Source organism: Vicugna pacos, chromosome 13 (genome assembly GCF_048564905.1).
Source record: "Vicugna pacos chromosome 13, VicPac4, whole genome shotgun sequence".
In the NCBI taxonomy this organism is placed as follows: domain Eukaryota; kingdom Metazoa; phylum Chordata; class Mammalia; order Artiodactyla; family Camelidae; genus Vicugna; species Vicugna pacos.
This window is the reverse complement of record NC_132999.1, coordinates 1,528,493-1,552,128: the sequence shown is the minus strand read 5'-3', so window position 1 is coordinate 1,552,128 and position 23,636 is coordinate 1,528,493. Positions and strand designations below refer to the sequence as shown.

The 23,636-nt window shown below is 39.0% G+C and overlaps 1 protein-coding gene across 5 annotated transcripts in view; it reads left to right on the top strand.

Moving 5' to 3' along the window:
- Positions 1 to 23,636, top strand: part of LOC116277441 (guanylate-binding protein 7-like) — a 250,349-nt gene that overhangs the window by 213,289 nt on the left and 13,424 nt on the right. For 3 of the 5 annotated variants that reach the window (XM_072974014.1, XM_072974017.1, XM_072974016.1), the window contains 2 exons: positions 18,526 to 18,715; positions 22,123 to 22,318. In XM_072974014.1, coding sequence (XP_072830115.1) covers positions 22,129 to 22,318 — 190 coding nt within the window. In that variant the 5' untranslated portion in view covers positions 18,526 to 18,715; positions 22,123 to 22,128. Of the gene's footprint in view, positions 1 to 18,525; positions 18,716 to 22,122; positions 22,319 to 23,636 lie in introns of those variants that run through there. The other 2 variants (XM_072974015.1, XM_072974018.1) reach the window with 2 other exon arrangements.

Below are 23,636 nucleotides of genomic sequence, written 5' to 3'. Positions count from 1 at the left end.
CATCCAGGACACACTTTGAGGAACTAGTGTGGAAGGGACTCACTGAGGCAGGAAGCCTGTGCACCACATCTGAACCTGCTGTCTGTTCTTTCTGAGGAACGGAAACTCCACGTGCTCTGTGTCCTCAAAATTCTTCCCACAACAGTCACCAGGAATTACACTAGTGCCTTTGACTCACAGGGTCATTGTGAGTAAATAAATTACCCAAATCACAAAAACTCCTCATATTTTCGTGCAGTTTAAAAAATCAGTTCAGGGTGTTTGTGCTGAAATAAAATGATGCTTTTTCTATGAGAAACAACATCTCACTGAACATGACAACTACCTGCAGGCTGACAGCGTGGTGGAATCTGAACATTGTCCGCTGAACTACAGACAGCAACTCTGTAAGTCCTCATTTCTTCTCTCCTTCTAAAGTAGGAGGCACACAGCTCTGCACTCCCGAGGGAGGAAAGGTAATTTTCAGTCGCCTTGTAGTTTCTCCAGCCAACACTGGAAGGAGAGGTCCTAGATCTGAGCCTGTCCTGAAGCCCTTTTGTGTCTCCTGGAGAAATGTGCTTCAGGCTGCGTGTCTGGATGCTCTGGGAAGGGGGGAGGGGCATGGAACAGCGCTGCATCCCCATCAGGCTCCCCAGGACCCGGGACCAGCACACAGAATGTGCAACAGTCAACACAAGACTGCTGGTGTGGAGATAGAGCTACTTATAGAGCAGGAGGGGATTAGGAGTGAGGCTAATGTCAGTGAGTCTGAGTAAAGGAGAAGGCCCCCACTTTGACATTCAAGCATAAGCTGTCATCTGTTGTCATGGGTTATATGCACCCCAATAAAGGGCTCTAGGAGAAAGGCTTCTCACATACTTCAAAACTAATACATAATCATTAAATTATTGCAGGAATAAAAATTGTATTTCAAGTAACATTTCAACAATTGTTTTGGAAACCAGGGTCACAATCACTCTTGCACATGGTGTTGTAATACACTAAGTCGGCAGCTTGGCACTTCTAGAATTCTTTCCCAAATTTATCAGACTTAGTCTGCATCTTGCCTCATGGGTGCTGTGTTCTCACCTGTTAGCCTGGTCTCAAGTAGGCCTCAGACAGTGTACTTCTCAAGGAAACACTCAGGGAATAGCGGCAGGAAATTGTTAGAAATGCAAAGAAAATAGAGGAGGCCTCTCTCCAAGAATACAGGGCAGAACTTAAGAAAGCTCAGAGCTGAGTTACAGGTAAGAGTGTCAGGAGGACTCCTGCGGCCTCCTCAGTCTCTGATAAAATTCTGCCACAGTGTGAACCTTGAACTTGAGAAGAAAGTAAGAGCACATCAGCCGTCTCTCTGCATCCCAGGGCAGCCCCTTTGTGTGAGGCAGAGCCCGACCCCAGGGAGGAGGCAGTGAGATGCTAAGGCAGAGGCAGCATCTTCCCTCTGGGCAGAAGCAGGGCCTCAGGCCCTAGTCCTGGACCAGGCTCGGTGGGCAGGAAGCACGGTCCTGTCCTCCTCCTGAGCTACCACATGCGTTAACATGAATGGCTTCAGTATTTCTACCAAAGTGATGTATATGGACAAATGCCTTGTTGGTAATTCTGAAAACCATACTTCCTGTGCTAAGCCACCAACTTTTAACATGATGATTCCACATTGGGGTAATTCACATGCTCATTATTGACCAACAGGTTTAAATTGGAGGCAGCTTGGAAACACACACAGCACACTGTTTACTGGAAACATTTCAAAGTAAATTACCACATGGATAACATACTGGTTTGTCTTCCCGTTGGACCACCAGGATGAAACAATGGATGCCACAGCTATAGAAAATGAGTCTGGTTTCTGTGCAAACCAAGAGGGCCCGTGCACTCCCTCATTCCAATCTGCCTTTCCCACATGACCCACCTCAATGAAATAACTCTCCTGTGTGTCCAAAGGTGACCACTAACGTGTGATGGACTTTGTGTATTGTCATTACTTATTAAATGTCTGTCTAGCAAATGAATGACCAAGGATTGTGAGACTCAGCACCTAGCAGAAAATACTTTTTGAATACATACATTTCTTTTTCAAAAGAGAAATTACTTTCTTCTGATGTATGTTTTGTACTATGATAAAATAATTTTCATTTATTGAAAACAATTTACAATACTCAGTGAAGTATAAAAATAAAACATAATCTCTAATCCCATCAATTAGTAAGAAATAAGAGTAATCTTGGAGTATATACTACATGCTTCTAGGCTTTTCTATGCTAATTAATTTATACATTTTTCAAAATGAAATAATCTTATACCTACCATAAGTTGGATTCTTCTCAAGCAAACATACCCAAATTTATTACAAAGAATAACTTGAGTTCATTTGAGAAAGCGTTTGCAGATAGATTCAGCTGTTTCTTATTGTTGGTGAATGAAAAGTTTTATCAGCAAAGAATGTCCTGTCTATAACAATGAAGAGAAGAAGGAAGACTGTTTCATTGTTGAGTTCACACAACTAAGGACATGCATGTAGGTAGACTGAAAGTGACCAGAAAGGCAGGATGAAATTCCAAACGTTTTCTATAAACAAGCAGGTAAGATCTGTTTGCACTGTTTTTAGCCCACATGTGACATGTCTTTTGGATTAGTGGTATCCTGTTTTCCCAAAAGGACTGGACAGCACAACTTATTGTGTCATCCTTAATGTTGTACCTTCTCATATAGAGTTCCCCCTATGCTCACTTGAAAATTGAGGTCACTATCATGTAGGTTATTGCCCTCATCTGACAAAAAAATAAAACTTCCATCCTCTCCCCAGGAAGGAATGGTTACAGCCAAGACTGAAGCTAGGTTAAACTGCCAAGGTGAAAAATTTTCTGGGTGGAACCCTGAAACTTGCAGACCTCTCTGAGTTGTAAAGTTGCCAGTGGTTTTCACAAGAAGATTCAATTTTTCTGGAACTGTTTTGGGGTTACCTGAAATAAACAACACATTTTACTATTCTGGAGAAGCAACAAGTGATTTCTCAGCATGAACCCTATTTCAAAGCAGCCCAGCCCTTCTTTCACTTTCAATCTCACGTACACTAACAGAAACTAAAGTTTCAGGTTTGCTTTGTCCTTAAATTGACAACAGAATTTTAGATTCATGCAAAAGATGGGGATGAACTCTAAACCTTGTATTTTGCAAAATATTAATCGAAGTAAGTCAGGGACAGCAAGAAAAGGGACAGCAGGACTGGTGGGCCCTTGCCGGGTTTCTCTCAGATTAAAGTCAGTATAGTCATAAACTCAATGGTCACAATATTTTTCCAATAATAATCTACTGACTGATTATTTTAGAATCTAAACCTATGTGCCTGAAAGTGTGTGTAAAAATCCTTTGTTTTTAATTCACATATGGTCAGTTACACTGTGTCAGTTTCTGGTGTATAGCACAATGTCCCAGTCATACACATATGCATGTATTAATTTTCATATCCTTCTTCATTAAAGATTATTACAAGGTATTGAATGTAGTTCCCTGTGCTATACAGAAGAAATTGACTCTTTAAAATCTGTTTTTATACATAGTAGTTAATAGTTACAATTCTCTAATTCCCAAATTTTTCCCCTCCCACCCCGTGATAACCATAAGATTGTTTAGCTTGTTTGTGAGTTTATTTCTGTTTTGTAGATAAGTCCATTAGTGTCTTCTTTTTCTTTTTTTTAAGATTCCACATAGCATTGATATCATATGGTACTTTTCTTTCTCTTTCTGTCATATTTGACGTAGAATGACATTCTCTGGGTCCATCCATATTGTGGCAAATATTATTTTATTCATTTTTATGGCTGAGTAGTATTCCATTGTATAAATATACTACAACTGCTTTCTCCAGTCCTCTTTCGATGGACATTTGGGTTGCTGTCGTGCCTTGGCTGTTGTATATAATGTTGCTATGAACATTGGGTGCCTGTATCTTTTCATGTGAGAGTACCCTCCCTATATGGCCAAAAGTGGGATTGCTGGCTCATATGGAAAGTTTATTATAATCCTTTGAGGAATCTCCATGTTGTTTTCCATAATGGCTGCACCAAACTACATTTCTACCAACAATGTAGGAGGGTTCCCTTTTCTTCACACCCTCTCCAGCATTTATCCTTTGTGGACTTTTGAATGATGGCCATTCTAACTGGTGTGAGATGATACCTCATTTAATTTTGACTTGCACTTCTTTGATAATTAGCAACATTGAGCTGTTTACATGTGCCTACTGGCCATTTATATGTCTTCATTGAATAATTGCTTGTTTAGGTCTTTTGTCTATTTTGGGTTTGGTTGTTTTTATGTTATTAAGTTGTATGAGCTATTTATATACTCTGGAAATGAAATGTTTGTCAGGTGCATCATTTGCAAATATTTTCTCCAATCTATAGGTTTTCATTTTGTTTTGCTTATGGTTTCTTTTGCTGTGCAAAAGCCTAAAAGTTTAATTAGGTCCCCCTTGTTAATTTTTGCTTTTCTTTCTATTGCCTGTTTAGACTGCCCTAGGAGAACATCACTAAGATTTATGTTAGAGAATGCTTTGCCTGTGTTTTCTTCTAAGATGTTTACTGTGTCTAGCCTTATATTTGAATTTTTAAGCCATTTTGAGTTTACGTTTGTGTACGGTGTGAGGGAGTGTTCTAATTCCATTGATTTACATGCTGCTGTCCAGTTTTCCCAGCACCACTTGCCAAAGAGGCTGTCTTTTCTCCACTGTATACTCTTGCCTCCTTTGTTGAAGACCAATTGACTGTAGCTCTGTGAGTTTATTTCTGGGCTCTCTATTCTCTTTCATTGATCATGTGTCTGTTTTGGGGCCAATAGCATACTGTTTTGATTTCTGTAGCTCTGTGGTATTCTCCGATGTCTAGGAGGATTATTCCTCCAGTTTCATTCTTTTTATTTGGTATTGCTTTGTTGATTCTGGGTCTTTTGTGATTTGATATGAATTTTAGAATTATCTGTTGTGGTTCCATGAGAAATGTCATGAGTAATTTGCTAGGGATCACACTAAATTTGTAGATTGCCTTGGGAAGTATGGCCATTTTAATAATATTGATTTATTACCACAAAAGCATGGGATACTTGTCCATATCTTTAAGTCATCTTTAATTTCCTTAATCAGTGTTTTGTAGTTATCTGCATATAAGTCTTTCTCCTCCTTGGTCAAATTTATTCCTAAGTATTTTATTGTTGTGGATGTGATTTGAGAAGGGATGTTTCTTTACTGTCTTTTTTTTTTGATATTTCTTTGTTAGTGTAAAGAAATGCAACTAATTTCTGTATGTTAATCTTGTATCTGGCTACCTTGCTGAATTCTTATCAGCTCCAGTGGTTTTTTTGTTGAGCTTTTTTATACTATCATATCATCTGCATAGAATGAGAATTTTACTTCTTCTCTTCTAATTTGGATCCCATTTAATTTTTTTTCCTGCCTGACTGCTGTCTCTAGGACTTCCAATTGTATGTTGAATAGAAGTGGTAATAGTGGGCATCCTGGTCTTATTCCAAACTTTAGTAGGAAGGCCTTCAACTTTTCACCATTGATTATTATGCTGAATGTGGGTTTGTCATAAATAGCTTTTATTATGTTGAGATATGTTCCTTCTATACCCATTTTGGTAAGAGTTTTTTTATCATAAATAGGTGTTGAATTTTATCAAATCCTTTTTCTGTATCTATTAAGATGATCATGTAATTTTTGTCCTTTCTTTTGTTGATGTGGTGTATCATATTGAAAGTTCTGCATGTCTTGAACCATCCTTGTGACCCTGGATAAAATCCAAGTTGGTCATGTTATATGACCATTTTTATGTGTTGTTGGATTCTGTTCAAATATTTTGTTGCATCTATGTTCATCAAAGATATGGGCCTGTAATTTTCTTTTTTGGTAATGTCTTTGTCTGGATGTGGCATCTGGGTGATGGTGCTTTCATAGAATGATTTTTGGGAGTGTTTCCTCCTCTTTAGTCTTTTGGAAGAGTTGGAGAAGAGTCAGTATAGTTCTTCCTTGTATGTTTGGTAAATTCCCCATCAGGTCCTGCAATTTTGTTTGCAGGGAGGCATTTATTGCTAGTTCTATTTTACTTTAAGTGGTCAATCTGCTCAAGAGATCTATTCTTGATTCAGTTTTGGTGGAATTTATGTTTCTAGTAACTTATCTGTTTCTTCTAGTTTGTCCAATTTGTTTTTATACACTTGTTCACAGAATTCTCTTATGTTTTTTTAAATTTCTGTGATGTTGTTTGTAATTTTTCCTTTTTCCAGTCTTATGTTGTTCCTTTGTGTCTTCTCTATTTTCTTCTTGGTGAGCCTGGCCAGAGGTTTATTGATTTTGTTTACTCTTACAAAAAAAAAAAACAGCTCTTGGTTTGATTGATTTTTAATCTCTATTTTATTTATATCCTCTCTGATCTTTATTATTTCTTTCCTACTGCTCGATTTAGGTTTGTTTGTTTGTTTTTCTAATTCTTTCAGCTGGAAGTTTAGGTTGTTTATTTGAGATTGTTCTTGTTTTTTGAGGAAAGCCTGTATTGCTATGAACTTCCCTGTTAGGACTGCTTTTGCTGCATCCCACAGATTTTGTGTGGTTGTGTTTTCATTGTCAGTTGTCTCAAAGTTCTAAATTTACTTCTTTGATTTCATCACTGACAAATTGGTTTTTTAGTAGCACGTTGCTTAGTCTTTGTACAGTCATTTATTTTCTCATTCATTTTTTTGTCATTGATTTCTAGATTCATTGTGGTAAGGCAAGATGCTTGAAATAATTTCTATCCTCTTAAATTTATTGAGGTTTCTTTTGTGCCTGAGTATGTGATCCATCCCAGAGAATATACCAGGCACACTTGAAAAGAATGTATATTCTGTTTTCGGCAGAATGTAATGTCCTGAAAATATTAACCAAGTCCAGCTGTTCAGTTGTGTCATTTAATATCTCTGTTGCATTACTGATGTTCTGTCAGAAAGATCTGTCCAATGATGTTACTGAAGTGTTAATGTCTCCTACTATTATTGTGTTTCCATTAATTTCTTCCTTTATGTCTGTGGGTATTTGTTTTATATATTAAGGTGCTCCTATATTGGTTACATGTATGTTAACAAGTGTAATAGTCTCATGTTGTATTGCTCCTTTGATCATTGTTTTGTCCTTCTTTATCATTCTTTATGGCCTTTGTTTGAAATTCTATTTAGTCTGATATGAGTTTTCCTATTCCCACTTTCTTGTCGTTTTCATTTCTATGGAATATCTGTTTCCAATTTCTCACTTTCATTCTATGTGTGTCTTTTACCCTAAAGTGGGTCCCTTGTAGGCAGCATGTTGGAGGCTCTTGTTTTAGAATCCCCTCTGCCACTCCATGTCTTTTGATTGGATTATTTAGTCTATTGACATTTATGGTTATTTTTGATAAATGTGTGTTTATTGCCATTTTGAACTTTGTTTTCAACTCAATTTGATATTTCTTCTTCTTCCATTCTTTTCCTTTTTGTGATTTGATAATTTTCTTTTGTATTAGCTTGGATTCTTTTTGGCATTTGTGACTCTATTGTATGCTTTTGATTTGTGATTACCCTGCTTTTTAAGTATGTTAACCCATTACTATTTTGGCTTTAGACTGATAGTCATATAGACTTTAACACATCCTAAAAAGAATGAAAAATAGAGAAAAAAACTACATTTTCTCACTCCTTTTATGATTTTGATGTCCTCTTTTCCAACTTCATGTTTATTTCATTACAACTCATTGTGGTTATTGCTTTTCCATTTTTTTCTCATTTCTGTAGCTTCCTGCTTCTTTTCTATTTAGAGTAGGCTTTTCAGTATTTCTTTTAGGATAGGTTTAGTATTTCTGAATTCTTTTAGGTTTTACTTGTCTATGAAATTCTTTCTCTCTCCTTCTAATCTAAAGGATAGTCTTGCTAGATAAAGTATCAGAGGTTACAGTCTTTCTCATTCAGGACTTTGAATATATCTTGCCACTCCCTTCTTGCCAGTAATGCTTGTGTATAGAAATCAGCTGAAAGCCTTATTGGAGTTCCGCTGTAACTAAATTTTGTTTTTCTCTTGCAAACTTTAGAATCATTTCTTTATATTTAACTTTGGCTTTTGTAATTATAATATGTTTTTCTGTAGGGGTGTTTGGGTGCTTGTTTGAAACCCTCTGTGCTTCCTGTTCTTGGATATCTGAGTCCCTTTTTAGGTTTAGGAAGTATTCAGTCATGATTTCTTCAAATACATTCTCATAATTTCAGTAGATACAGAACTCTAATTTGATTCTGTTGTTTTTCCTTTCAACAGTTTCAATATTTCACTCCATTCCCTTCTTGTTTGAATACTTTAGAAAAATTCTGATGTAATTCTTAGCCTTGTGCCTCTGTGGGTAAGGTATTTTCCCTCTTGCTTCTTTCAAGTTTTTCTCTTTGTCTTTGATTTTCTACAATTTGAATATGATGTCCTTTTTAATTTGAGAAGTTTCTACTGACACATCTTCAAGCTCACTGAGTCCTTCCCAACCTGGTTTAGTCAACTGATAAACCCATCAAAGCCATTCTTCATTCTATCAACATGTTTTTGGTTTCTAGTATTTCTTTTTAATTATGAGAGTTTCCATCTCTCTCCTTATAGTACTCATTTGTTCTTTTCCTTTTTCCATTAGAGTTCTTAGCATATTAATCATACATATTTTAAATTCTCTGTCTGACATTGCCAAAATTTCAGCATGTCTGAGTCTCATTCTGATTTTTCTCACTTGATTTTTCTCTTCAGACTACTTTTTTTTTTTTTTTGCCTTTTAGCATCCCTTGTAATTTTTTGTTGCAAGCTGGCATGATTTCATAGGCTAAAGAACTGAAGTAAATATGTGCTTAATGAGAACTTTTATGTCATCTATCTAGAAGTTAGGTTGTGTTTACTACTTATTGTTGTCACTGTGGTGTCAGGAACTAAAATTCCCTTACTATTCTTGTATTTGTCTCCCCGTTGTTCTTTTGATTTCCTAGAGAACTTTTCTGCTATGATCTGAATAGGTGTGTTTCCCCAAAATTCACATGCTGAAAATCTAATGCCCAATGTGCTCAGTTTGGAGGTAGGGCCTGTGGGAAGTGATTAGTTCATGAGTACAGAACAGTCATTGATGAGTTTAATGCCCTTATAACTGAGGCCCAAGAGAGCTCCCTTGCCCCCTTGTCTACATGAGGATAAAACAAGAACTCGGTAGTCAGCAACCCAGAAGACAGCTTTCACCAGAAACCCACCTTGCTGAAACCCTGGTCTCAGACTTCCAGCCGCCACACCTGTGAGAAATAAATTTCTATTGTTTATGTACTGCCTATGGGATTTTTTTATAATAGCCAAAATGGACTAAGACATCCTAAATAGGGTCTGAGACTTGCAGTTCTTTTAGCTGTGACCCCATGTTAACTTACAGGAGTCCTGTTGATGTAGTGGTGAGGTATGGGAGGGGAAGTATCCTATAGCCCTTTTGTTAAGTCTTAGTCTTTCAGTGAACCTGAGATGAGTATTTCCTTAATGCAACATTGAAGCTTGGTGGGGATAGGAGGAGAATAGAGTTGGATAGTTCTCTTCCCCCAGGTTGCTTTGGCTTTGATACAACCCAAGGCTGTTTGGCTCTGGCAAAATAGTTTCCGTTGAAGGAAGGCTTGTTAAGGAGAACAAAAAGCTCTGGGCATATTTCAAACTTGTTACATTTCTCCTCCCTTGCTGGAAACATTCACAGATTTTTCTCCAGTTTTCACAACGAGAACCCAATGTTTTTTTTCCTAGAAGTAAAACTCAAGAAAGTACGGGTCACCCCCTTAGACCACCATCCCCCATGTTTTTAACTCACAGTTTAGTCCACACTAAGCCTCCCTCAACTCAGAACTTCCAGTGAAAGTGTTCCCACCCCTGCTGGGGCCGGCTGTTGGTGAGCTATGATGCTCTGTCTGCCTACCTGTCTCTCCAGACTGGGGGTCAGCAGTTAACCTATGACCTCTATGCTCCCATGTATCTAGAAAGATTTGTTGATTTCAGTTTGTTCAGCTATTTTCTTGTGAGAATCATGACTTCCAAGTTTCTAAATGTCAAACCAAAAATTGTTTGCCTTTACATTCATAAGTGATAGAAGCTTTTTTTCATGTATACTATTTTAGTGATATTTTGGAATTAAATATTCCCAAGGCTCTAATAATGAATTGGCTGATGCACCTTACTTTTTGTGTTCTATGGAAGTTTGGCCAACACTGAAATTATTATTATTGAATACAAAAATCACAGTTGAAATGGCCAAGTGATGAGCTAACTTACAAGAATCTTCACTGACTAAGTGTCTTTAATATGATTATGACTTTCTGTTTTGTATTTTGCCCTTGAATCAGTTGTGGTCATTTGTATTTTAAGGAATTTATTTATCCAACTTTTAAGTTATTTACAGAAAATTGTTCATTAATAACTTAGTGTTTAATATTTGTAGGATTTTAATGGAAAATAGACCCTTTTTTCATGTCTGATAATGTCTCATTTCTCATGTATTGTCTGTGCCTTCTGTTCTATTTATATTTGCTGAGAATTTTACCAATTCAAGTGCTTTTATTCCTTTGTGTAGACCTAAATTTATCCCCGCTGTCATTTCTCTTTTTGCTTGAGGAACTTTCTTTAGTAGTTCTTAAAGTGAAAGCCTGATGGCAATGAATTCTGTCAGGTTTGTTTTTTATTTTTTTGACTTTTAAAAATGCATTTAATATTCTTCTAAGTGGTTAGCTCTTAGAGTTTTACAGTACCTGACCCCCTCACAGCCACTGCTTCCATGTTTTACCTTTTTAAAAAAACTGAAGTATAGTTGATTTACAAAATTATGTTCATTACAAGTGTATACAGCATACTAATTCAGCATTTGGACAGACTACACTCTACTCAAAGCTATTATGATATAATGGCTATAAAATCTGTGCTGTGCAATGTCTCCTTGTTAGATGTCTGCTTTATACATTGCAGTGTGTGTCTTTTAATCGTGTATCCCTAATTTGCCCCCTGCCCTTCCCTGTCCCCACTGGTAAAAACTAGTTTGTTTCCTACATCTGTGAGTCTGTTTCTGTCTTGCATATATATTCATTTGTATTATTTTTTACATTGTGCAGATAAATGATATCACACAGTTTTTGTCTTTCTTGGTCTGCCTTATTTCACTAAGCATACTGTTCTCCAGGTCCACCCACATTGCCACAAATGGCAGGGTCTCAGTCTTTTATAGCACAAAGTAATATTACTTTATATCTATATTTACATGCACATACACCACATCTCTATCATTCAGCTGATGATAGGGACTTGTGTTGCTTCCATGTCTTGGCTATTGTAAATAGTTTTGCTATAAACACTGGGGAGCATGTGTCTTTTCAAATTTTTGTTTTTTCACATACAAATACAGGAATGGGATTGCTGGATCATATGGTGGTTCTATTTTTAGTTTTGTGAGGAACTCCTATACTGTCTTCCATAGTGGCTACTCCAATTCCCACCAACAGACTACAAGGGTTCCAAACTATACTTTAAAAGTCTTTATTTTGCATCCATGTTAAAAACATTTTTACTAAATAGCTAATTCTGATTGACATTTTTCATTCAGCTCCTTAGAAGTGTTATTCTACTTTCTCTTAGTTTTTATAATTTCTAGCAATGTTTGTTTCCAATCCTAATTTCTCTCACTCTATATGTAATGTTTTGTTTTTTCACTAGATCCCTACAGGGTTTTTATACTTGGTTGTTACTGATAGTCTGTGAGGTACATGGCCATATTTATCTTCTATTTGTTTTGCTTGGGGTTCAATGAGATTTTGATCTGATCTTTGCTTGCCTTTCACTACTTTTAGAAAATTCCTGGCCATTTTCCCTTCAAATATGTTCTGTTCTTCCTTCTTTACTTCTTCTATTTGGATTTTTCCAATTACCTACAGTAAACTTTTAGACCTTGTCCTGTTTCAGCTACTGAACGCTCAGTTGCATTTTTTTCTCTTTGTCTTTGATTTCCATGTGGTTAAAAGGTATTGCTCTATCTCAGGTTCTCTGATTCTTTCCATCAATTTGCCTGCATCTTTTTAAGTTAATTCCACTAAAATAATCCTTAATCACTGATATTGTGCTTTACTTTTATAGGATTTTCATTTAACTCTCTTAAGTAGTTTCCATGTCTTCACAAAATTTCACATATGTTCATGGGTGTTCGTCACCTTCTCAGTACATCCCTCAACATAATAACAATAGGAATTTAAAATCCGTGCCCTGTCTGCTTGTTCCAACATTTGATCTATCCCTGATTTTGGTTCTGTTCCTCATCTTATCTCATTATAACGGATAGTTATAATGTGTTTTGGTTTTGTTTTTCTGCTTGACTACATTCTGATTATATACTTGGTATTGTAAAACAGTAGACATTGAGATAATAATATTTATGTTTGAAATTTTCAGTTGTTCTGATTGTGGGGGCATTGATTCAATGTAACTGTAACCCACCTGGCTGGGCTTCATTGTTGCTGTAGCTTCATCAAGTACACAACAAGCTTCCCGTTCCTCCAGTGGGACCCTGCCATGGCATTGATCTCAGTGGGAGGTCTGAGGATTTGCTAATGGTTAAAAAACTTAAGTGGCTTCTCAAAGGACATTTGGACCCTTTAGAATTCAGTTTATCCTCCTACCTGGTGACCTAAACTGTCGTGGATTTTTAAAAGCATGATTTTATAGATTCTTTGGTTCTTTCTTGTTTTTCAGACTGTGACAATACTTACTTGAGGCATTTTGGAACCTCAGAAATTTGGAACACCAGTCCCATTTCTTTTGAGCAGTTAGTCTAGCTTTGTCAAATTCACAAAGTACCAACATTTTGAATGCTTTGATCCACTTACTGTAGATTGGTTTTCTGTTTGATGAAGTATGCTTTCATTTTTATTTTGGTTTATTCTACTTTTTCTGTTTTGTATCACGTGTAGAGATTGACATTTAGCTTGTTTTCAACTTTAATTCTTTACTAGCATGTGGCTCTGAGGTCATGAATTTTACTGAAATTAGTGATTTGGCTGCATCCTGAAAGTTTGATGTACAGCATTATCAGTATTGTTCAAGTTAAAATATTTTAAAATTTTCAAAATAAAATTTTCTTTGACCTATAGGTTATTCTATATGCATATAAGTATTTCTGGTTACATTTTTGTCAGCATTCCTTAACACTGCCTTATGGTAAATTCATATACTTGGCTTGACTTTAATTATTGAAGTTGAAAAAGTATGTTTTCTATTCAGTGTTTGATCACAGTTATCAATATATGAAATCTCTATTTGTTCAGTTTTGCTCATTCTCCTCTATAAATGTCCAACCTCACTATTGATTTTGTGTGTTTGCTCTAATGACCAATCACAGAAGTGGGGTAAATGTGCTTTTAAAATTGTAGTCTTAGCTATCTTTTAGTTCTGCCCATTTCCTCTTAATTTATTGGAGACTACATTATAAAGTACATACAAATATAATAATATTATGTCTTTCTGGTAATCTGGAAATTCATCAATTTTCTATATGACTATAGACAGCTTTTTTCCCTCTTAAAGTCTACTTTTATATTCTGCTATATATTCCATGGACAGACTATCATTTCTGTATTCATGGAACACTTGTAAACACTTCTGTTTTTATAGGATACTAAATTTTTTGTTTTCTATAGTACTTTGTTTATTATTTGTGTAATGTATCAAATCCCCTTTCTCTACGTGTGACTTTTCCATAGCATTAAATTTTGATGTTTCTCAAGAATAACATATGGTTTAGTTGACAATACGTACATACTAAGCATTATTCCTGTTGAACTAATTTCACTTTTATTTACTCTATATTGCTTATATGCTTTTGTATGTTATATAGTTTCACACTTTCCTTCCACTTAGCCTATAATGAGTTTATCTTTCACTCATCTGTTTTCTTTCAGAGAGACTGAATATATTTAATTCTTCCATTTGTCTTCTGTTTCTTTAGAAGATGTGAATTGACTCTGTTGCTTAGCTCAGAATTAAAACATGCATTCCTAACACATCATGATTTAAAACAAACAATGGCTTTATTCTGCTTTTAGGAAACAAGGTCTGGGAAGGTAAATGTATACCTTGGGAATTACGTGTTATTATTATAGCAAAAATATACCTCCCAGCCCCCATCATGTGACAGTAATCCTACCTCTTCATGATGATCAGCATCAATTATCGTGACAACTCCAAGGATGCTGACTCATTCCTGTGCCTGCTCTATTGGCACAAAATAACCAGAGAACACTCAGCAGCATGGCTGTAGCTTAGTGGCCCCTTAGTCCGTCCCCTGGTGGAAACATTCCCTCTCTAGGAACCAGGATCTCTGGAAACACAAGCCAAGGTTTTCAAGTTCAGGAAGCACAAATTCCCTTAGAGAAGTCACCACGAGTGATACTGAGTGGGACTACTAGTCATTCTGCCATTGGCCTCCAATCCCGTGTATTATGCCTACTGGGTGCACAGAACCCTATCATGACTATGGGTTTATCCAGAACAATGGTACCCCATCCTCACAGAAGTCATGGTCAAACTGACCTCTCAGTTGCCTCTATAACAATGTGTTCCACAGCTCTGCTGGGCAAGCAAGTGTTGAATCGTGTGATTTGTGGTAGAACCAGTGGAATGCATGTCCCATGACTGTGGGCTCATTCTGTGTTGTGGCAGTGGCCAAACTCTTTCCTAAGAATTGGGGAAAAAGCTCATCTTGGAGGGATATGCTGACCTCCTGCTATGGTCTTCACCAGCACAGACAGCAAGCTAACTGAAAAACCATAGTTTTAAAGAGAAATGTATATGTTTTCCCCCAAATTTGGCTGCTTTATCAAGTAGGACTTTCCTTGGTTTTCTTGTCATTATCAGGTACTGGACAGAACAAAGGGCACAAAATAGAGAGCAGAATTCAGCTGAGTATATGGAAGTGTTGGGAATACTTTGAAGGAGAGGAAGTTTGTGCCTAAAAAGGGTAGATCCTTGTCAGGTCATGGCTGCAATTTCTGCTCCCTTCACAACCAAGCAAGAACCAAGACAAAACAGAGAGGTTGACTGACAGAGAGCTACACCACCTCTCATGCAGGAATTAGGTGAGCTGGTGATGTAGTTTAAGATTTGCATTATACTCCTATAATTGCAACATGAATGTTAGGCTACCATATTGTTAAAAACTAGTGTAGGTGAGTTAGAAGGTAAACACCCCAGTGAAGTATGTGTAGATCTAAACAAACTGAATCCAACAAAGCCGACCACCCTGAATGAGACCCACTGCAGTGGATGAATGCAGAGGCACTTGGAGCTTTCATTTTGCATTAGATCCAGGTTTCCCTTTCAGTGTAGCTCTAATGGACACCTTCTCCCCACCCCCATCCAGCAATAGTAGTCTGTGAACTCTGATCAGGTAAACCCTCTTCTCCTAGTAAAAGGAAACATTAAACCAGCAATAACATCTCCCCTCTATAAATGGGATCTAAAGCGAGTTTACCTGAGCACCGTCACTCCTACAGTGAGCCCTGACACCCAAGTGACAAATTAAACATTCCTCAAGTTTCCTTAAAATGAACCCTCCCTGGCAAGTGCTGGGAACGTGTGAAGGAGGTATAAATACACATCTGTCTTTAGCACACCAAGGCAGACACAGAAAACTGTCATTTCAGTATTCCCTTTGTTTCATGTCCCAGACAGACTACAGCTGAGTCTCCTCAGGTGATACACTGCACTCCGGCTTGTGAGCAGGGTGACGTGTTTATTACAGCCAGATCAGCACTCCAGCTCTGTTACTTTACATTGTGTACATTTCTGAGTGTCTGTTCTTTGACCTTGTTTATTTCTGTGCTCAGAAATATACAAGGTGCTTCAGTTTTGTCTTGTTTTGGCAAACATTTTGTCCCACTGGCCACTCTCTCCAAGCCTAGAGCCCCCAAGCTTATGAATCTTTTCCCCAGAGGGCCAATACTCCTTTGTATCTACATTTTGCCCACCTGAAGACTGCACTTAGACTTCTGAACTGAAAATGCTTCAAGTGTGAGCTGCTGAGAACACTGCTGCATCCCCAGCTGTGTTCCTTCACTAAACTCTGAGTAGCAGGATGGGAAAATGAGACTCTTTCTGACAGGATTCTCACCAGACACCAAGCTGAATGCACTAGGTGACAAATAAGCACAATGTCTAAAATAAGATGGTAGATGCTTTTTCTGGAGTTAAAGTAATAGACAATGAAAACACTTAATTGCATGTAAATCAGCCTCCCTGACGGCCTTTAAGGTAGGAACTGATTTCAATCATTCATCCTTTTCCAATATTATACTTTTGAGAATTAAGACTTATGGAATACAATTTCTTAAAGTATTTTTCTTGAAGCAAGTACAGAAAATGAAAGCTGAAATAAGAGTACAAATTAATTTCCCCCTCTGTAAATAAATATCTGTCTTGTTTTAAAGCCAAACATATCTAAGTGCCCTTACAGTCTTCATCTCAAAACACATCGTCACATCCTCATTGTCAACAATGAAAAGTTAACAGAAACAGAAGAGAAGAGAGCTTGAGAGCCAAACAAGACCAAGACCTGGAGAAAAAGAAAAGACAGAGAGAGAGAGGAAGGGAGACAAATCCTTTGGATCCAAGTAACTGAGAAAGGATTAACTTTGTTTGGTCTTGGGTCATGTGCCACATCTCTCCCTAAATCAATCATGGTGGCTCAGGAATTATAGGGCCATGGTCATTTTACCAGCTTGGATTCAAGTCTTAAATATGCCAAGTTTGCTTTCAGGATTCTAGAAAAATCTGTCCCGACTGTGCTGCATATACTTCTAGTTATAATATGCTTTGCAGCTCAAATGTTGTATCAGTGTATTTTGCAAAGTGAGCTTGTGGCCGTCTGGCTATGGACGATACTCACCTAGCTGCTCGTGCAGCTGAGCATGTCCGCGGACAGGACGTGCGCCAGAGCACGTGCTCTGGGAGAGTCTTGGCCGTGGATCTTTGCGACTCTAGCCCATCTGCCTTCCTCTCCCTTCCTACCTTCTGACACACAGATGTGGTGATGAAACCACATCCCTGATGGTTAAAAACCTGTCACAGAAACTGGTGACTAACTAATCTTGAGCTCATCTTACAGAAAAGCAGAGAAAGGGACAGCTTTTTTAAAATTTTTTTTAAGCCCTCTTCTTGTAATACAACCAAAGTGACTGAAAACACTGGAACCAATATGGCTTATCAGACTCTGAGCAGAACAAACTTGACTGTCCCATGGGTGACCTATGTATATCACAGCCTGCTTGTTGCACACCAACTCCCCATGAATTTGCACATGTGTCCCATGAGGAAACATGGAACTCTGGTATCCCTGCTGAGACACCAATGAGCTCACCTTTTCCTCACTTTCAACAACTCTTTCTCAAAGCCTAAGGCCACCCTGATTCTGTGTCCCATCAATATCCCAAGCACCTTTCCTTCTGGGGGGCAGAGCTGAGACTTGTTCTCCTGCCTCCTTGCTTGCTTGCTTCTCAAATAAACCCTTTCTCTGCTACAAACCTCAGTGTCTCAGTGTGTTGGCTCACAGCTCCTCAGTCAAAGGAATCTGGTGCCATAATGGCAGACGTCAAGCTTTTACGTGTTGGGTAAGTACAACACCTTAAAGCATACACAACAAGGCAGAAGAATCTCAATCACTCTTCAACCACCAAATCTGGATGCACCCTAGTCAAAGACAAGGGAAAAATAGTATGACAAAATAATAGCAATTATGTCTGGGCTATGAACTCAAAGATTTTATACACACATGTACTGCTAATGAAGAAAAATCACTCAGTTAAAAAATAGTTTTTTTTTAAAAATAAAGAGAAAGCAAATGAGCATATAAAATATTTCTGAAGTCAAAGAAAAATTACTATACCCCTTTCATCACAAAATCATCCCTGACAGGCTGTTGTACTTTCTTGCCCCACTGTTATTTGTCCCACGTTCACCATGGGGTCAAGGGCACTTAAGACACCTATGGAGGGGGGACAGACGTGGGTTTGTTCAGCCAGCTGTGAAGTGTGTCTTTCCTTGACTTCATCCAAGTTCCTGCCTGCTCAGGGAGTTAGGATGGAAGGAAGGAAGAGAAAGAGAAAGCAAGAGAGAGAAAGAGAGAGGGAGAGAAAGAAAAAAGAAAGAAAGAAAAGAAGGAAGGAAGGAAGAAGAAAGAAAGGAAGAAAGAAAGAGAGAGAGAAAGAAAGAAAGAAAGAAAGAAAGAAAGAAAGAAAGAAAGAAAGGAAGGAAGGAAGGAAGGAAGGAAGGAAGGAAGGAAGGAAGGAAGGAAGAGAAAGAAAGAAAGAAAGAAAGAAAGAAAGAAAGAAAGAAAGAAAGAAAGAAAGAAAGAAAGAAAGAAAGAAAGAAAGAAAGAAAGAAAGAAAGAAAGAAAGAAAGAAAGAAAGAAAGAAAGAAAGAAAGAAAGAAAGAAAGAAAACAGAATATTACCCAATCTTTGTCCTTCCCAGAAAAGGGCATGTCCTTTCGCTTTCCTTTCTGGTCAACCTGACTCATCACTGGATGAATGGCTTTAACACCCAGCCTACCTTTCATCTTTAAAAGAGAAGAATCCGTTTACAGAGGAGCCAAACGCCAGAGGAGCTTCTCCTGCGCCCAGGGCAGCTGAGAACGTGATCCGCGGTGTATCACCAGCGCCACGTGAGTTTGTTCCTAAACTTGACCTTCCTTGCACGTTGCCATTGACTAGCAACAAGCACACCAAGAACTCCCCCAGCGCAGACCCCCGCGCTGCAGGCGGGGAGGCTCGGGCGCCAGCTCCGCGTGAGGGAGAGCGGCTGGTCTGGTCCCTGGCTGGGCGGGCTCTGTGGCTCCGTGTGGATGCAGGGCGGCTGCCAGGTTTGTCCCTAGTCAGGGGCTGCAGCAAAGAGCTGTGCATGTGAGAAGGAAGAATGCTTCCTACCTCATCTGAGGGAAGGGGATGGAGGTCTTTTTTAGGACTGAGGGCCCTCCACCAAACTCTTCCCTGAGGCGCTGGATGAGGTCCCTCCCAGGTCAGGTCCCTCCCTCCTGACCCTCCTCCCCACCTCAGACAGGTTTTGCCCCTGCCCCTCTGGCATTGGAGAAGCAGAGAAAAGATGGTCCTTGACATGTAGACAACTTACAATCCTGACCATGGATTAGTTTTGTATTAACATTTGCTATTCCAATCACGACAGAGCTGGATTATGTGCAGTAATTAAATCAGACTCTCACTAAAAATCTATTCATGGCAACTGTAAGCCTAAGCATGCTTGTTTATCATGCATTGTTTTACTGAGTAGCCCACACGTGATCTGCATCAGGGTAACTTTGTACTTGCTGAAGACACAGGGCATGTGGTATTTTTAACCACCACTCTAGACAACTCTCAGGAATCAATTTTGCAAGCTGTTGATCATCTTTTGCCATCTTGTAGCACGATTCTACTTATTTAGTTTCAAAGCTAAAATGCTTCTTGATTTTGGCACCTCAGTATAGTCTGAATTAAAAAGAAAATCTTTGTAAACATATACAAAGCTTTATCAATATTCAATCTAAGAAATGATTTCCACAATTCTTCTTGCTTATTCACCTTAAAAATTAAACAGTTATTTTTCAAGTAAAAGTGGGTTTGTTCAAGCATAGCAGAGGAATTGCAATTTGGGACAAGCAAGGTCTAGCACAAGCCATAAGCAAGTCCAAGAAACAAAGATAAGGAACCTTATTTTATAGAGAAAAAGGAGGGAGTTGGGAAGGATTGTTTTCAAAGAAAGTCCATTGGAGGAAAACAAGATGATGACCTGTTCTCACTGGCTGAGGTGTCGGGGTGGACAGTTCTTGGAGGAGGTGCAATGCACACGTGCTCCTTCTGGGAATTGGCCTTGATGCCTTTCCTGTTGATGATTCTTCCCCGGGGGTCTGCCATTAACAAGCCTTCCTGTACTGAGCTCCAGTGGTACCACATGAGAGCGCCCCGTTCTGGCCTCCATTTGAGTGAGATTTCCCTTTATTAATTTTCACATAACACAGCAGTAAAAGGTCATTTTAGTCCCCATCTCTTCCAATCCACTATAGTAAAAAGAGAAATTATAGAGAGGAATTCTGTTAAACAAATTCATGTTTTTTTCTAACAAAGGATTGTATATACTTTAATTTCTTGGTAACTGACAGCTCACAGAACGCAGACACAACATAACACATTGTCTAACTTACTTGCTGTTGAAAGAGTACATTAATGCAGGAAATGTTTTTTAAAATTTCTGAGAACCTACATGTTATACCAGTTGTGCAGTAGCAAATCAGGCAAGAATTCCCGTTTTCCCTATGATATTGATAAGAAAATTGAGGCTTACGTTGTTAAGTTCCTTTGTCAAGATCCCAACAGACAGTAAGTGACTTGAACCCTTGGGTTTGGTCCCTGGCAGCCAGACTGCAGACCCGGTGCTCGGACATCCTCGGGCAGCTCTGAGGGCTCCCACCTGACTCTCTCTCCCTCGGTGTCATCCCTCTCAGCTGTTATAGCCGGGCCTCCTGGGCCTTCTCATCATCCTCATGGCATGTGACGTCCCACTTGCTTGCACCCAGGGAGGGAACTGTCACTGCCTCAGGACACAGCCAATCCTCCGCCTTCATTCAGAAGTGACCCACCCTGCCTTCTGCATTCTGAATACTCAATTTTAAAACAGTACTTATTCAGGGTTTACTAGGTACCAGCATGATTTTTAAGAGCACTATGTACATTCTGAAGTATTTAATCCCCTAATAAACAATATTTACTTTTAGTGCTGCCATTTTACAGAAGGAAAACCTGAGGCCCAGAGAAATGAATCTTTCTGGTGGTCACACAGCTACTAAAATATAAGGAGGTGTGGCTGTTGCTTTGTATTGTCTGTAAGAAACTAAAGGGACAGTCAGAGCTCTCTGACTGCTTGCTCTGGGTAACATGAAACACCCGATCATCATGCTGGGATCATTTAAAGTAGATCCTGGCCCAGATGTGAGACTCTGGCAGATCTAGGCAGACACCCCAGTTGCTTGCCTCTCTCCCGTATCCGCCTAAATCATCAGAAATGTGCTGTCATTTCAGTTAGTAAGTTAATGATTGCATGCACGACTTTGTGTAGGAAGCAGAAAGCTCTGTCCTGCTGTGTTTGAGGGAGAACTGGATTCTCTGTCTTTCCTTCTTTCTCTCACAGTCATGCCTCCTGCAGCCCATACCTGCTCCCAGTGATCCACTGCATCTGTCCTCAACAAGGTCCCAGATCACAGTCCTTTTCCCTTTATGGCTGAGGCCTTCCCTGACTACTCTCTATGTAAACTCTAACTCCCACACTTTCTGTCCCATGCCTTACTTGTTTCCTTCGGAGCATTAACCATCATTTAATAGACAATTAGTGTTTTGCTCCTCAACTTCCTATAATATCCATCTCCTCTGTTAGGTGGAGCTCCAGGAGGCAGGGATTTGCATCCATTTTGTTCACTGTTTGTTAGTAAGCACCTAGAACACCATCCAACACACGGTAGTTCCTCCATAAACACTTATCCAGATACTGAGTGACCAAATCATTCTGGAACTCCCAAAATCTCTGGTCATTCCTCAGCTCCTTCAAGCCCCATTCTGCCTCTACTTGCCCACAAAATGTTAGTGTTCTCAAGGCTCCATCGGGGGAGTGTATAGCTTAAGTGGTAGAGTGCAAGCTTAGCTTACACAAGGTCCTGGGTTCAATCCCCAGAACCTCTTATAAAAATTAAGTAAGTAAACCTGATTACCTATGCTTGCCTCATAAAAAAAGTAAACCTCAGAAACCTCTCAAGTCTCCATCATCAGGGCCTTATTTTCTCATTCTGTTCACTGTGTGCATTGTGTCGACAAGGTTTTTCTAAGGTTCATCTGAGGATCACAAAGAGAATGCACGTAAGGTATCTGTATCTGGCCTTGGCACAGTAGACTAATAGTTATCATGTGAAAACATACAAAACATAGAAAATTGATATATAATTTCCACAAGGAAAAAGCTGATGTGCACATGCTTGTGTGACCATGAGAGAGAAGCTGTGTTCTACTGAGTTGTTGCTCTGGGTTACAGCTTCCCATGGCATCTGGACCCAGCATGATGAACCCTGTCTGTCTGGTGAAAAGACAGAACAGCCAGATGACAGTAAATCCAAATGCACTGAAGATTCTCGACCAGATATCTCAGCCTGTGGTGGTGGTGGCCATAGCAGGGCCGTATCGGACGGGAAAGTCCTACTTGATGAACCGCCTGGCGGGACAGAACCATGGTGAGTAATGCTCAGGGCTGCTCAGGGCCGTGTGCTTGGAAGCAGGGATAATGCAGGTGTTGAGCCTCCTCCAGGGTCCTGCTCAGGAAGAGCCTAACCCCTCGCACCGAAGGGGACTTCTGACTCTCACCACCAAAGGAAATGAAATTTACTATTTTCTACCATAACAGGGAATTCCCACACCTGTCAAACCATCCACCTCCTTAGTCCTGATCCCATCCACTCCCATCTGCTCAGGGGCTCATCTGCAATCATTATTCTCTTCTTTTCTCCATCATCACTCTTGTCTTAAACCACAGGGTCATTTAAAGCAGCACACATGTCAATATGTCCTATTTTTTTAAAGGAATGGAAGGAAGAATGGACAGCATAATCCCTGCATCCCATATCTCAGTGGGGCTACTACCCCTTTTTCTGGCCTTATTTCACAGGAAAACTTTCATAAACTACACCCTTTCTCTCTCTCTATGTAGTATTTTCTAATATGTGAACTAGAACACATACAGAAGAGGGCATAAATATATATATTTCATACATATAATAAACTTGGTAATGCAAAGAGATCATCTGTTCAGTCACTGTTCAATCAAGAACTAAAGCATCACCAGCCCCCAAAAGCCCATGCACGTGCCTCACATCCTCACTAGAGCTAAGCCATCCTTTCATTTTTGTGCTGTATTCTTTCACGCTTCCTGTGTAAACATGAGTTTACAATCTATGTATATGTTTCTAAAACACAGCTTGGACTTTTTATAGGGAGTTGCAAGCTGGTATCAATTAGGGTCTTGCTTCATAGTCTTGCTAAGATATTTACAAAGTCGATCTAGTTCACCATATGTGTCTATAATTATTTTCACTGATTGCAGAGCATGCAGTTGTCAGAGGGCACCACGGTGTAGTCACCCACTGGTGCTGATGGACGTTGGTATCGAGTGCAGCTCAGCTGCTTCATGAATGGTGCCGTCGTGAGAGTTCTTGTCTCTGTATCCTGGTGCACATGTGCACAGCTTCCTTGTGTGATGTGCCCAGAAGTGGACTTGCTGAGTCAAGGAGTCTTTATGTTTTCAGCCTTCCTAGATGGTATCGAACAACCTTTTAAGCTTTCTGTTCTATGTGTATGCTTATCAGAAGTAATTTAGAATTCTTCACATCCTCATGAAACCTTGGTAAAAGCACTTTTACCTCTTGCTGATGTGGTGTGTGTATAGTTGCATGTTATTTGCCTCAATACAATTAAAGTTGAGCACCTATCCACAGATGGATTTGTGATTTACATTTCCTATCTCAAGAAATTGGGTTTTTTTCCTACTAAGTTGCC